The sequence below is a fragment of the Panicum virgatum genome, chromosome 9K, assembly GCF_016808335.1.
Source record: "Panicum virgatum strain AP13 chromosome 9K, P.virgatum_v5, whole genome shotgun sequence".
Classification (NCBI taxonomy): domain Eukaryota; kingdom Viridiplantae; phylum Streptophyta; class Magnoliopsida; order Poales; family Poaceae; genus Panicum; species Panicum virgatum.
In genome coordinates, this window is record NC_053144.1 from 16129235 (window position 1) to 16145119 (window position 15885).

General features: G+C 48.9%; 2 protein-coding genes across 3 annotated transcripts; one reads left to right on the plus strand and one right to left on the minus strand.

The window, feature by feature from the left end:
* Positions 1 to 668: 668 nt before the first annotated feature.
* Positions 669 to 5719, minus strand: LOC120650386 (elongator complex protein 1-like). Its single transcript, XM_039927503.1, has 5 exons — positions 5339 to 5719; positions 4713 to 5030; positions 1557 to 4630; positions 1341 to 1436; positions 669 to 1265 (listed from the first exon to the last, which is right to left on the minus strand). Exons 1-5 carry the CDS (start codon positions 5507 to 5509, stop codon positions 947 to 949), a joined length of 3978 nt encoding a protein of 1325 aa, XP_039783437.1. The 5' UTR covers positions 5510 to 5719; the 3' UTR covers positions 669 to 946.
* Positions 5720 to 7339: 1620 nt separating this feature from the next.
* On the plus strand, positions 7340 to 8309 carry LOC120650387 (peamaclein-like). 2 transcript variants are annotated; one of them, XM_039927505.1, is made up of 2 exons: positions 7340 to 7591; positions 7733 to 8309. In XM_039927505.1, the coding sequence occupies exons 1-2, from the start codon at positions 7489 to 7491 to the stop codon at positions 7933 to 7935; spliced, it is 306 nt and encodes a 101-aa protein (XP_039783439.1). In that variant the 5' UTR covers positions 7340 to 7488; the 3' UTR covers positions 7936 to 8309. The 2 variants fall into 2 exon arrangements, with proteins under 2 accessions (XP_039783439.1, XP_039783438.1); XM_039927504.1 differs by having other exon boundaries at positions 7342 to 7591; positions 7730 to 8309.
* The last annotated feature ends 7576 nt before the right edge of the window (positions 8310 to 15885 follow it).

Sequence of the window (15885 nt, forward strand, 5' to 3'; positions counted from 1 at the left end):
AAGACTACAGCTAATCTAGACCTTCAGGACACAATTCTAATACTGGTGTAAGTTGAATTCATAATACTTCAACGGTTCTGCTGATAAAATGGCAGTGACGAGAACTACAGCTTCCGAAAGACTGAAACACAGAAAAGATTGTGCAACCATGTGAGACTCTAAGCAGAAAATAAGGTCACCCAATTAATTTTACTCCAGATTTAACACTACCAGCATCAGAAGCAGTCAAGTCCAGTGAGTAAAACCAAACGTACAGGAAGTGTGCAGCAAACTGGAGAACATGACTAACTACGTACTACACGTGGAGACACTGGAATTCTGGGAACTAGGTATCCTTCACCTAGAGACAGCAGATGACACAACTACAACTCTCAAGCTGGTAAATCAGATACGCTGATTGCCCAACACAAAAAAGCCACCAGTCCAGAAGTCAATTCAAGAACCTCCAATTCACAATATCACTTTATGAATGGAAAAGAAAAACAGACAGATATATGAAAGTTACATGAAATGCTTAGTCTGGTTTCAAATCAAAAGTACTTTCATTGGTTGGATATTTGTACAGCCAATCTTTGCAGCAAAACCAGGGCTTTAAGAGGGAATCAATTTCGGAAGTAAACATGTATTCACAAATCAACTCAGTTAACTGATAATGGAAGTCAAAAAAGAAAATGCAAATGAAATAGGTCCGCCTTCTATATCCTTGATTTCATCAATAGAGATTGGAATAATACCTCCAAGCCTCCAACCGTTCGGTGTATGCGAATAGCAAATGGCAATAATGGCTGACTACACAAGACATTAAAACATGTATGACAGAAGACTGGTGTTTGATCTGCTCACAATGTCCAGTGATAGCAGAACTGTGCTCCTCTTTTACAATTAGATTGAAATCCCCTGCAAGTAATAATCCCCCTCAAGGGGAGGGGACCAACCAAACAAGCCCTCAAGGGGGAGACAATGCCTTGATTCGCCATGAACCAGTCTCGCTATGACCTGACCCATGAGCCCTCAGCATTCTTATGTAATGCTCAAGGGTGTGAGCGTTCTCATCTACCTTGTCATTACATACTGTATCCACAGCCAACTTCACTGCAGCCCTTTGGGACACTTCAAAGCTATCTGCAGCCTGCTGCACCTGACGGGCAGTTTCTTCTTTCCCCAGTTGTATTAGAACCACGAGAAGGCTCTTCAGCTCGTTTTCGGCACTGCCTGTCAGCGCCATCCCCTTGAGATGCTCCACAAGGCCCATCTCCTCCCCAGGACTGCATAAAAGGAAGACATTGTCAGTCCGCACAACAGACAAACCCGAACCAACACCAAAAGTGCAGGTTGCCAACCTTCCAGCTCGTATCTTGCCACCTTTTTTTTGTCGCCTTGCTCGTGACTTGCTGGCGCTGCTGGATATGACCGAAGCACTTGACTCCTTGGTTGACCTGTCCAAACATAATTCAGAGCTCTACACTGATGGGCAACTTGAGAGACACTATGTAGCAAGAAAGGATAACAAACAGAGGCAGCACGTGTTGTGCAACATCAAAATGGTGCAATCTTACCTTGTGGTATATGCGCTCATTTCACTGAAGCTAGTGCTCACTTCTGAAACGCTGTCATCTTCAACATCCATAAACCGATCTTCTGACTGGAGTTTGGCAGCAAGTGACAATCTCCTCTGCCGCACAGCCACATAACGTGCTACATATTTACCAACCTTCAAGAGTCCTTCCTGGTACTCAGATATCAACGATGCGGCACAATCCAAAGCTGCATCTCTAACAGTTCCAACCAGATCATGCCTGCTAAGCATATAAGCAACTCTAAGAGCCTCTTCCCATTCCCTTGCCATGATATAATAACTTACACCTCTCTCGGCATCTGAACAATACTCCAGTGCTACTCTAGCAGCATCTCCTGGCTTGCCGAGAGCTTGGAACTCTTCACATAACTCGTGTGCAAGCTGAGTAATTTCTTCCTTTTGTAACTCCAAAAGACCTGCAACAGTAAACACACCTTTCCAGTCCCCACAAGCACGGTAAGCTTTCAATGATTTCTGATATGACGAACAGCACTGGTAAATCAATGCGGCATCTCCAAAGCATTTCTCTTCAGAAAGATGGTCGCCCCATGCCTCAAGAATTTCATTCCTTTTATCTGATTCGTTAAATAACTGGAGGCCCAGTGGGAACAGCTGAGGATTATCATTAAGGAGCTTCATGCAATCCTCGTGGTACTCGTTACCAGCAGAAACAATGTTTCTGAGGGCACTCTCATATCTTCCAAGCCTTAAATCAATCGTGTATCTCATGACAGCAGGCGGAAGACATTCAAGATTCTTGAGAAAAGGGAGGAACTCTTTTGGATCTTTTTGGGAATTCAAAGCAACAATAGCAGCAAGATTCAGGTCGTACAACCCCAAAGCAGCACCAAAAACAGCTTCAGTGTCCGTTAACCAAAGCAAGTGCTTCAGAGACTCTTCAGCAGAAGGGTAAAGCTTTCTCCTGGCATCATCGACACCAAGAAGTTCCAATTCTCGAATTGCTTTTATTCTGTTTAGTGCTTCCTCCAATAATGGAGGTTCACTACGGGCTAAAGTGGTCAATACACAAAGTTCTCTTGATGAGCTCTCTTCCATTTGTTCCTCAAGGGCTTTTCCAACCGCCATCAGTACAGAAGTGACTTTGTTGCACTCAGTATCAACCATCAAGTCCGCAGAGTGATCAGGAAAAGATATATAGGCTTCATACAATTTACTGCTGGAATTGCTGTTCTTCATTGAGCAAACAAATTCAGTGATGTGGCTAAGGTTATTAACTTGTTTGACAAAATCTGCTGCTAACTTGATAAAAACATCACAACCACAATAATCAACAATGATATTGAAATCTATCCGATGCCGCCTCACCATGTCCATTGCATTTTTGAAACGCCTCTGAGCCAATGCCTGAACAATTGAAACAAGGACCAGCTTTCTAGGGTAAGTACACTCTAAGTTACCACGTGCAGTTTGCATTATGACAGCTGCTTCATCACCATGGAGAACACCAATCAACTTTGCTCCCTTTTCCCACACAGTGATGTTCTCTTTGCTTTGCTTTCCTCGAGGATGGCTACTGACATGGCTGTCAACTGTCACCACATTGTCTTTAAGAAAGATCTCATTGACATCCACAATGAATAGAAGATCTTTCTTAGTAGTCACAAGTAAGTGGCTCATAACCCGCTCAGTGGTTCCATAAGCACTGGAGTAGAATGTGAAGCTGCTGCAGTTGTTGCTCAATAACCTTTTGCCCATATAAAGGTTGCTGTTATCATCAAGTCCAAAGAGAAAGGGTTGAACCATACCATTTTCATGGCACAGAACTGCAGTCATCCAAGGACATGCTGCTGGAAAACGATGGTCAGAATCAACCTCATTGAATTGTGCTGACAATTTCAACAGATTTAAACTTGAACAGTACTCAACAATCCTTCCGCCACTAATTTGAATGAAGGCTGAACCTTCTTTTGCTGGATTTGGAGAGACTCCAATGACTGAACTCTGCAATGGCACTTTCTTTGATCCTCTAGCTTGCCAACCAGATGAAATCACTGAACCTGGCACAGAATCGTCTGAACGTACAAGTTCAATCTCATTGATGGAAAACAGTGGATCATGTTTGTGTAACAGGTTACTAGTTTCACTGGACCCAATTGGTGTTGAGAAGCAGCGTTCACTATAGCAACAGATGCCAATCAAAGTGTGTGTGTCTATCCAAGCAAGGTGCATACAGTTATCCAAAGTGAAGTCAGAACAGCAAGGGTCAACACTTATCCTGTTGCCTTCAAGTTCTTCCCAAGTATCTGGTGCTGGAAGCTCCACTACACACAAGGTGCCATTTGAGAGATAAGCAGCCAAGTGGGCCTTTGAGTTACCGGGCACAAAAGAAACCTCATTCACTGCACAAGGAAATGCGAGGTGGAACAGAGACATGGGAGGTGGCATGAGGCCCAAGTTAAGAGGAGTAACAAGAACATGGGAACCATCGATAACAAGTGCAACTGAAGTCTCACTGACTGCAGTAGTCCAAGCAAACCTGTGAATAATGACTTGGCCACCCCGTGTCCAGCAAATCAGATGCATTGGTTTCGTTGGATCCCAAAAGAACTTCACCCTCTCTTCCTTTGTGTACCGCAGTTCATGTTTCAAGTACCAGTGATTGTTCCTGCAGGACCATATTTTAATAACATCATGCTGTTCAGAAGAAACTAAAGCAGCTAGGATCTCGGAATTGCAGTTCCATTTTAAAGCATGAATGGAAACCTCTGCTGGCTCATCAATAGAGAAGTAGCTCCTCTCTAAGCCATTCTTCTCATAGAAGACAATGAGAGGGCATTTTCCCTCTGTCCTCCGATCATGGGCTGTGGCAACCTTGGCTCCACTAGGCATCCAATCTAACAATGCTCCCATAAAAGTTTTGGCATCTGAAGATGAATGAACCTTTCCTGATTCACGTTCCCATATAGTAAGCTTTGTGGGGCCATAAGCACCATCAAGGGCCCCAAGTGTAGCAAAATATTTCCCATCCCCCCGCCAAGAAATTGAGCTTCGTATCTGACATCCGGTACTGTCTATGTCGCCTATGGTAGCATCCTAAGAAGAAGCATGTTTAGAACGAGAACGGGGAACAGAAATAACTTGTATCTTTGGTAAGACTTCAATATAGAAAACATACTTGAGGATCAAGAGAAGCCTCAAACAGCACTTCCCAATCCAGTGTGATAACAAGCAGCTGGCCAAGTCCAGTGGTTACAGAAAGAAGAGCACCATCAGGGCTAGAGACAATGGTGTTGACACCACCTTCCAGTCTTCCAACAACTTCAGTTGTTTTTTCCTCCACATTATACAAGAGCAGGCAACCAGCTGATGAACCAAGGAGTAGAGACTCCCTCTCCATGAGATAATCCATGGCGACTATGCAATCACCAGGCTCAAGAACAACCTCCTCCACGTCAGAGTGTTGAGCAGTAATTTTACTCCATGGCAGTGGTTGCTGCAGAAGTTAAGACGAAAGCAGGACAGTCAGCATGACATGGAAAACTGCAAAGATGAATTCATCACCATAGCGACCTTTCTCCTAGACTGCAAACAAAACCATTGTGGCTATACAGCAACATCTGAGGAAGCAGTAAATCGGCGATCAGTAACTGTTGTTTGCTTGCTTTCCAGCGTAGCTAAAAGCAGGAATCCTAGCGGGTGTAGCCTGTATGCGGTGAAAGAAACAAAAACTTCGCCTCGAGTCCTCGAGATGCGGCAGCTACTGCAACCAAAATGAAACGGGCGCGGGGTGGAATTGGAGACCTGTCCCTGTGCGGAGGCGGCGGGGAGCTGGACGGTGTAGACGAAGTTGGCGGAGGAGGCGAAGAAGGCGCGGCGGCGCTCGGCGTCGACCGCGGAGGCGACGAGGGTTTCGCCGTCGAGCTGGAGCCGGAGCTGCTGCGGGAGCCTCGTCACGAGGCGCAGGTTCTTCATCTCGCCGCCGCCACCGACGTCGAGGGTTTTAGGGGTTTAGCAGCTCGCGGAGCTTTCCTTTCGCTTGCCTTCAATCCCTCTCTCGATCGCACCGCTTTTTCGGGCTCGTCGATGACGAGCGAGGGCACCGAGGGAGCCGTTGCCGGGGGCGGGAGAGAGGCGGCGGCGGGCGGCGGCGGGGTGCGGGGACGAGGAGGGCTTTGCTGGGGGAGGAATTGGGGAAGGGCTACTGGGCTTTTGGGCTTAGCGAGTTCCGGACTGAAAAATGGATGTTCCTCGCCCACAGCCCATTTACTTGATATATCTTTTTCTGGGCTTGCTAGCCTTTCCCGGAAACCTAGCCCAACAAAGGTCATCCACATTATATATCCTCTAATCGTGCGGTCAAAAAATTCATTAGATTCATCTCGCGAAGTAGCACAAGGTTGCGGAATTAGTTTTGCAAACTGTCTTTATTTAACACCTCTAATTGTTGGTCAAAGTTTGTACTAGATGTGCTACGTACTAAACCAAACAGGGGCATTGCTGTGGGTACGGGCGGGCAGGCGGGTATGCGTCGCTTTGGTGAAAAAATAAATAGGGGATTTGGGCGGAAACAATTTCCTTGATGGTATTTTTGCCTCCCACCAAATCCTGTCAAGCCCTTGGTTTTTTCATGTGGGCCTTCAAAAAGGAATTTGTGAGAGGGACGGCTGGATTAATGTAGGTGAGAATGCAATCTAATTCTTTCATCATTTATAGTATAGATAGATGAAAGAACAGTGCATTTAAGAAATCATTCCACGTCTGGAACGGGCTAATTAACCGTCCTCTCAAGAAGCTGTGCTGAAAGAGGCGTTAGATTAGCGCACAGCTTCACGTACCGCGCCACCTTTGATATGTCACCAACTTCCTGTCCAATCATGCTGGTTCGGGCGTCGCCGCCTATCGCAGTGACCTCGCGCCGTCGTCGAGGTTGAACATTCCGGTTCCGGTCCAAGTAGCATGCGTGTCTGCTTTTCATGGTGTAAATTGAAAACTAAATAATTATGCTAGATGGATTCTTAGTGATAAAACTCCTCTTATATTTCATAAAATTCTCTTCTTCTCTTATTATCATGTTAGCAAAATTGATAATGTGGCTTGTGGCATAGAATTTAATGTCACGAAACTCTTCGTGAAACTAGTCTAGCCGCTGGCAAAACTCGATCTTGAACCGTCTCTAATTTAGATTGCAGAGGTAAAATTAGCAGGTCGAATTGAATGTTCTTTTTCCTCTCTACATGATTCGCGACGTATCTGCTGTCAGTCTCCCGGGGCACGGTGGCAAGGCTATATCGTTATTCACGGTCACGGTCACGGGGGTGCTGTGGCGCTGTGCCCGGGGGCGTGGGGCCTTGCCCCGAAGACGCGCGCCGCGCGGCGCAGGGGTGTTGAGGGTCAGGCGCCACCGCCCGCGCGCGCCAATCCCCGCCCGTGATGCGCGGCGCGGCGCGGCGCGGCCGCTAGAGAAGAGAGAAGGCGTCGAGCAGGCATCACGGGGATACGCCGGTCACGGTCTCACGGATGATGATGGCTTCGGGGGGTCCCCGGGTAGCGTGCAGGTGCAGCGGCAATCCCCCACATGCAGCACACCGAACACCGTTCGCCGCTCGCTCGCTGCTGCATCGCCCCGGCCCACAGCCGGACAGCCCCACACCGGCCGTGTCCCTTCTCGCTCGGCAGGCATTGATGTTCGCAGCGGCATCCGTCGTCGTCCGGGACAGTCACGGCGGGGACGGCGCACGTACATGGCCGCGCGACACGTAGCCCGGTCTCCAGAGACTTCCCTGGCCCCAGCTCTCGGCTGCAGTACAAAAAAGCCCGGCGGACCCGGGACCGGGAGCAGCACCTCGCTCTCATCCCTCGCTCGCCGCTCACTCACCCAGACTACACTCACACAGACAAAGCTCACAGCCGCGCGCAAAGGAAATCCGATCCGCTTGGGGGAGAAGCAGAAGATGGCCAAGCCCCGGGGCAGGGGCGCCGCCGCGGCCCTCCTACTCCTCCTGCTGCTGGTCGTCGCCGCCGCGTCGTGGCTCCAGGCCGCCGACGCCGCCTCAGGTACGCACGCCGTCCTTAGCTTGCGACGCTTGGTTTTCTGCTGCCGCCGGGCCGGCGTGATGCTCGGCCGCCGTTGGCGTGCGTCCTCCCTTGCTGACCGCGTGCGTGGCGTGGCGGCATCCCTTCCCCGCCCTGCAGCAGGGTTCTGCTCGAGCAAGTGCGGCGTGCGGTGCGGGCGGGCGGGCGGGCGGGCGCGGGGCGCGTGCATGCGGACCTGCGGGCTCTGCTGCGAGGAGTGCAACTGCGTGCCCACGGGAGGGCGCGGCGGCGGCGGCGTGAACGAGTGCCCCTGCTACCGCAACATGCTCACCGCCGGGCCCAGGAAGAGGCCCAAGTGCCCCTGAACCCGACCAGATGACGACGAGGCGAGGCGAGGCGAGACGGAAGGACGGACCTGCCACGGCAGTGCCACTGGCAATCTGGCGTCGCTACTACTCCTACGTACTATAGTAGTACTGTACTAGTACGGCGGTATGTGTGTATGTATTCAGTATTCATGTACAGTACGTTGTCCGTATGACGTGTGTGTGAATGTGAGCTGGGAGTGAGCTAATAAGGTGCTGGACGGTTGTGCCCCCGAGGGCCTGCAAGTGCGACGTAGGAGCAGTAGATCCACCAGCACAGTGTCATGCATGGTCAGTCCGTGCCTGTATTAGCCAGGAGTACCACTGCTAATGTCTAGGTTAATTGTGGTTTCGTGCTGTCGTGAATTTTTCTCTAAATATGGCGCTCGTACTAATGACGACTTCTGAGACCGAGACCGCGCAAGTCCGCGGCACACAGCAGTTGGAGTGGTACGTGCGCACGCGTCTTTTGTCTTCTGCCCGTGACCGTGAGCTGCCCTGTCGTCTGCGCGCGGCGCGGCTTGGCTTTTGCCTGCTCCCCACCTCGGAGTGAGTGCGTGCGCTATGCTATTTATTCCCCCTATACACTATACCTCACTCTTTAACTATTTATTTATCATTTTTAAATTCTGAAAAAATAGTACTGTATTTGTACTACTATAATACATATTGTTATCAAGTTACGAAATTCAAATAAATTTTTTATCACAAACAAATGACGTGATTAGAGTATAGAGGGAGTTGTAATCTCCTCCTATACGTGGGGGGAGATTCAACTCCACCCCTACGTAGGGGGAGCTTTAGGGGGTGCCGTTGGAGGCACCCTCCCCTCTAAAGCTCCCCCCACACGGGGGGAGGGTGGTTTGGGGGGAGGCATTGGAGAACGCCTAATGATATCCGATGATTTATTCTTGCCCTAGGCGCCTCACAACAAGAGTGTTGGAGATGGGATGGCACAAGCCGAGGATGAGGGGCAAAGGTGGCGTTGGAGACGGGACGGCGCGAGGCGGTGGCGTGTGGGTGCTGGCGAGACGGCGACGACACGTGGGTGTGACGAGTCGCCGGTGGATGTATGGGAACTTATGAATGGGTCAAGAGGGATGTGGTCAGCCGATTTTAATCACGAACGCAAAACTGTTGCCTCTCCATGCAGGAGGCTTTTTACATATATACTATTACAAAAATGGCCGTGACGTTCATACCACTAAAAAGTTTGGAGACACTTCTGTACCATCGCGTTTTTTCGTTTTGACCTCTATACCATTTTGGATGCCCTTGGATGCCAAAAAATTGCTTAACTCTCTCCTCTCAATGATGAGCGGGCCCCACTTGTCATCTTCTTCTTCCTCCCACACCGTCTGCAAGTTCTCGGACGACGCCGACGTGCTGTGGTGTACACGAAGCCCGGCTGGCCTCGCCGCGGCCGCCCTGGCCACATGGCGGCCCCGCCACAACCGTCCTCGGCGCGGCCACGAGGGCCTCCCTGGCCGCGCCATGGCCGCCCCGACCGTCATCGCCATGGCCACCTTGGCCGCCCCGGCGGGCCTTGTCGCGGCCTTCCGCGCCGCGCGGCGCCCCGCCCCAGCGGGCCACGCCATGGCCACCCGGGCCGCCCCGGCCGTCCTCGCCCAGTCGTCCTGGCCACCCTGGCCGCCCCGGCGGGCCTCTCCTCGCGGCCTCCCTCGCCGCGGCGGGCCGCGCCATGGCTACCCTGGCCGCCCCAGCCGTCCTCGCCCTGGCCACCCTGGCTGCCCTGGCGGGCCTCTCCCCGCTGCCTCCCGCGCCGCTCGGCGGCCTCGTAGTGGCCTCCCTCGCCGCGCTGTGCCCCGCCCCGGCGGGCCTCGCCGTGGCCGCCCCAGCCGCGCGGCCATCCTAGCGGCGGCGCCCAGCGCCCGCGACTCGTCCGCGGTGGCGCCCTGCCCCCACCGGCGGCGGGGTCGGGCTCTAGGATGGGAGGTCACGAAGGACCAGAGAGAGGAGTGAGGTGCAGGGGTAAGATGGTCAATTCTATATATGGCTCCCACCTGTCAGGACAAACAAACCGTTAAATTTTAACATCAAGTGGACAGAATGGTATGGAGGTCAAAACGAAAAAACACGATGGTATAGAAGTGTCTCCGAACTTTTTAGTGGTGTGGACGTCGAGACCAACTTTTGTAATGGTATACATGTAAAAGCCTCTCCATCCTGAGACGCGCATGCGGCTAGCAGCCGGAGTTACTGCAAAGAGGAAGTGGAACCGATTGCTTCACGGAAACCCCAAGGCGAAAACTAAATACAGCGATCAAAATTGAATTGGAAAAATACTGCTAGCTATCATAACTGAATGGAGGGAATAATTTATATTATCGATTGATTTCAAATAAAAAGTGAATATAGTTAAATTGGAGGCTATTTATACAAAAATAGTGTCACATCAAATGGAAAATAATCAGCTTTCGGCGGAGCTAGATGTACAAAAAAAGTCTGCCGGTGAAAGTGGTGTTGGCCCGCCGCGCCCTTTTGCCCGGCTCCTACTACGTACCACATGGACGTGACATGTTACTGCGAAGTAATTGGATGGCGCACCATGTTACTAATACTACAGTGAGCACATGACATCTTTTCTAAGTACTGCATGCTTATTTTTAATATGACATTATTAGGGTTATTAGTTACAGCTAATTGTCCTTTCTAAAGCATCTAATTAGGGCATTGGCTGCATGAGGTCTAACTAAAAGTGGTGCAGCACAAATCTGGGGAGAGCACAGCACATGTCCATATTTAGTACGAATGATTTTTTTATCTAGATTAGTGGGAAACATTATTGCATTGTGCGACCTCAATAGTTGCTTCTATTGCTAGTTTTTTTTTTTGAATGAAGTGGTACACTACTACTAGATTTAAACTTTTCAAATATGAAGTGATTAGCTTTTTTTTTTGAACTAGCTAGCCGACAGCTAATTAACACGGCAGGGTGTAGAAGGCCAAACTTTCTCTTCATAAAAAAAACTTTTACTATTTCATATATTTCTTTCGAAATCTAGAGGACAGTGATCTCACTGAGTCTTTGAGTTAATGGAATGAAAATTCCCATAAAAAGAAGATGACATCCTTGCTTCACTTTACATTATTTATAAAAGTGTGGAAAAGTTGGATAATTTTCCAGCTAAGGAAACCTTAAATTTGATTCCGCCAGTGGTATATACATACTTTGCATTTTCTTCTCCCACCGCATTCCCCCAGTGTATTTTTCCTCAAATGGTATTGCCTTTTTTTTTGTCTAATAATCAAGAAATACCCCGAGTGGAGTACGTGATAATCAAATGCACTTAACGAACGAGCATTATTGGTATATTTTATATAAAGAGATAGGGTGGAAGACATTTAAAGCAAACGATGTCGATTCTAAAAATTTAATAGGATGAAATAATCCAGTCACGTATTCTGACACAGGAGGAAGGTGCATATAATTTAGTTCGGTTGCATTTTATCGGATCGGAGCTAGCATCCAGGTATGAGCATGCAGGTCATCCAAGTACTCTCTTGCTTGCCAGAAGTTAATAACACATAGTGTGTGTCTATATATATATATATATCCAGACCCATGAAATACACGAAATTGGCAGCAGGAAAATCAATATTAAAATTTCTCTATCAAGTATTTATGCTATGCGTCCTGACACATGTACAGGGAAATTAAAATAATAATGTTAATAAATAAAACAGAAACCTCAGACCACCTAGTACGTACTGGCCGGCGGCGTGCTGCATATGCATGGGTCAAAGGCATGTACACCAATACATATACCAATGAATATTCAGGGAAACATTGATCGTCATATATATAATATATATATTTAAAAGCATGTCCATATATAGGAAATTTATATGGTAAGATGGCGCATGGCTGCGGCCAGTCATGCATGTGACCAATGTGTGGCTGGTACAGCACAGTAGCACCAGGAAACAAATAAAGGGAGCAATGCAAATCAATTTATACAATACTTGCCGGCAACCAATAACACGCCGAGACTGTGAAAACATGGAGGTGTGCACGCGGCGTGCCCGCACGTGGAGACTGGCTCCCTCGACAATCCGATCGATGGACGGCCGGGCTGCGCGTGCTGTTGAATTGAAGCAGCCGATGCGCGCGAAATTACTCGCACTCCCCGTCGTCGTCTCTGCACTCCCATACTCCCATAATTAATATACGTACGGCCGGCAAGTCAGCATGTACCTCTCTGTTCGACGACCTACATACAGTTGCTAGCTAGCTAACTACAGGCCGGTACGGCAGCAGGTTTCTTCGTTCACCGCTTGCCATTCTGGACGGTCGATGATGCCGCGTGCCTCGGCGGCGATCGAGTTGGCGGAGGCCGGCCGGTTTCGTTCCAGGCTTACTACTTCCAGTTCCAGCTGAGGTAAACACCACGCGCGGTTGAGGTAAACACCACGCGTGCTAAATTCTCTCCACCCGTTTTGGCTCCGGTACGTTTCAGCCAACTAACTGTAGCCTCGTTCTTCTGGACGCACGCGCAGCAAACCAATTCAGACTTGAGTATACTAGCTAGCTAGCTAGTGTGCAAGCCAAGCAAACTGTGCGGCTCTTGATGGACCAGCAAAACTTATCACGAGCAAGACAAAATTTGGGAGGAATTGAAAGAACGAAGCGGCCGGCCGGTCCAACAAACCTGATCGAACCATTCCACAGGGAGGGAATGGGATCATCATGGACCAGTACTCGTGCATGCAATGTCTCGGCGGCTGCCGGCCGGCGGCCGGTGTGGAATAGTAATACGTGCGCGGATCGGACAAATACTACCACCAAACCACCAGCTGCCTTGTGTGCAGTGGCCATTCTTGGGAGCCGATCGAAACCCAATTACTCGTATCGGAGCAGCAGCAGCATCGAATGCGATCGATGGATCTGTGGGTGCGGCAGTGTGGGCATCCTCAACCATACTCGGTCGTGGTCGCATGCAGCCATATGCTCCGTCCTGCTGGGGGTTGTCGAGCGAGTTATTAGCTAGAGATTGCCATGCCATGCAGCGTTCTGCCGTTATTCCAGTCCGGGCGATCGATCGAGCGCCTACTACTTACGGTTGTTGAAAGACGAAGCGAGTGTGCATGCATGTGCGTGCCCCAAAGGCCAAAGCTAGCTGTTAAATCTGTCATTGGGTCCATCGTGTGCCCCCTCTGCCTAGCTATCTCTAGATAGGCCATGGCCCCTCCTCCTTTGCTCTTTACGACCACGGGAAGGACCCGATTGGAACACCACGCGCTGGCAGTAGTCGCTGTCCGCTCGCAGCATTATTAATTAATTCTTGTCAAAGTGTGCTAGGGGGAGGATTTCCTGCAATGCGATTCCGCGAGGTTCATTGTAATTTGTAAGCAATATTCTCAAGAATGCAATGCAATGCAATGCAATGAAGTTTTTGAAGCAAAACTCTCAGTGCAGCCAAATATACCATTAACCTATTATTATTGGCCGTCCTTTTTCTTAGCTAAGGAATAAATTAAACTGCCTCTATATTCAACTGGTGGATATATGCAACCAAGAGTTACATGAGTTCTTAGACTGCAAACCTCAAAAGATGACCTCAAAATACAAGAAAGAACGCTCTAAAAAAAGAAACTTAGAAGACTAAGCTTCAAACTTCTTCTTTGCTCCCATTTCGTCCTTGCAAAGTCTTTACACAGCACGAAACCAGCACATCTCCCGTCTTCTTAGAAAATTGATGTCCAGTCGCCTGCCTCTAAATATCGTCAGACCAAAGATCTCAAAGGCGACGCTACAAGAGGTGAAGGTCTTGTCGAAACACCCCGCTGAGGAAGAGCAGCGAACGTCCCACACTAGCCAGCGACCACACAACTCGGTGTTGGAGACTCCAGGTGAAGCCTTCAGGAAGGAATACGACACCGAGCGCCGCTGTCGCCCTCCTAGCGGAACCTAGGCAAAGCTTACTCTGGAGACTCCAAAAGACTGAGGGAAGAGAGATACCTCAACGATGCTTTCCAAGGAAGGAATGGCACCCATGGGTGTCTCCGTCGTCGGCACCGGTCAGGTACATGTAGGGAATCGCCCAGCACCTCCTGCCTCACACCGAGAAAAAAGGTGGCAAGGTGTCGGCCTCAGCACCCCAAAGACCGCGCCAGCTCTCTATGAGTGCACCAAACAGTCATTGCCTGACAAGCACTACAAATCCTCCACGCCCGGATGGGTGGGGGGGGGGGGGGATAACATGCACCTGCAGCCGCAGCCATAGCTGCCGGCTGCCACGCCGCACCCCACCAGCGACCGCGGCCTGCACACCTGCTGATCCAAACAAACAACGGAAATTGTTCTAGACTTGGGTGCAACAGCTAAGGCCATTGTGCGAAAGTTAAGGGTATAGAACACTTGTATTTCAATTTTACTAATATTCAATTTCTGTTTTAGACAACGGAATAAGATTATCTCAACCTAGCCACATACACATGCATCGTCTGCACACAACCGTTCATAGGTAATGGGATGGGGCACGCCATTGCATGTTTGAGACTTCAGAGACAAACAAGGGTGGATCCGTCGTACACTGAGTAGCGAGAACAATGCTAGCTAGCTGCGAAAAAAAAACATATGAAACTGTACGGCATGCTTATTTATTAATACGCCACTAGAGGAATTATCCACAGACTCTGTCTAAAGCAGGTAATCAGGTCAGATGGCGCGGCACAAATCGCTGGAGAGCACTGCGCGGCACAAATTGCAGGCATGATTGTACGATGCTCAGAGTTGTTTCTTCCTACTTTAGCTTTTTTTTTTCTGAAAAGAGATACTATCGGATTTGCTAGTTTTGGAAAGGAGAAGTAATATACCATTGATCTTGACTGAAACAGTAATCCTCGTACAATGGCATGTTTAGGAACTAGCTAATGCATGTGGCGGCGGAGAGGGGCAGCGGCTGTCATATATATGTACGTACACTGCAGCAGTCTCGCTTTAAAGTGTGACACCGAGAAGAATATATATGAATTTGCCCCCTAACTAACAGTATTCTATGTTTGATTCTGCCACTGAAGTTCCTTTTTCTTTACCACTAATGCCTATGTGTCCACCAAAGGACATAATGTCCTTTTTTATTTGTCATCGCCGGCCATTAGTATGATCACGAGCTTATTCTTAGGTTATTTCATTATTTTATTGAATAGGAGTACAATCATTGCAAAAGTAGTAGTATGAATAACCAATACTCGATCGAGCCCCTGCACCTAGGGGTGGTAATGGGCCATGGCCCTAGTGGCCTTTTCACAGCCCAACAAGACCCTTAAATTATTTAGTTTAAAATTGTATAAGATTAGAGTACAGCCCTTTTAGGACCCGACCCTTAGATTTTCTAGTTCAAAATCTTGGGCCCTTTACCACCCCTACCTGCACCCAACTTCTATCAGTTGAAAATTACGCCATCTATGGATCGGATCTCGTTACGCCAAAAACGGCAAAAGAGCGGCATAATTAACCAACCTGCTGATGGTATGAAAATTACAGTTTTCCAGTAATAAAAGAACATGCATTATTGAGCCTCTTAGTAAAAATGCATGCATGGCAAATATATCCAAATCTTGTCCCACTTATTACATTTTCTTTGGTAAATTAATTCGTGTGTGCTCATTATATTATGTGTGTTGCATATCACAAATAAAATGCATGCCACGTACGTGCGCAGGCGCATATAGTACACGTATGTATGTACTCCCAGTGCTGTAGCCTGTGTGCAGTGCTTCTAGCTAGAGTGGTCACCTCAGACATGTAGAGAGCCGTCAAGTGCCACCTGCGATTCTCCATGTCGACTGCATTTCTATGCGTAGGTCATAGTTGTCGATCTGCACTTACCGAGCCACACTACAAAGCTACTCCAAGGGCAACAAGTTGCCTCGCTACTGTAGTCTGCCTGGTAGATCGATCAGCTGATCAGCTCATGCCCTGTG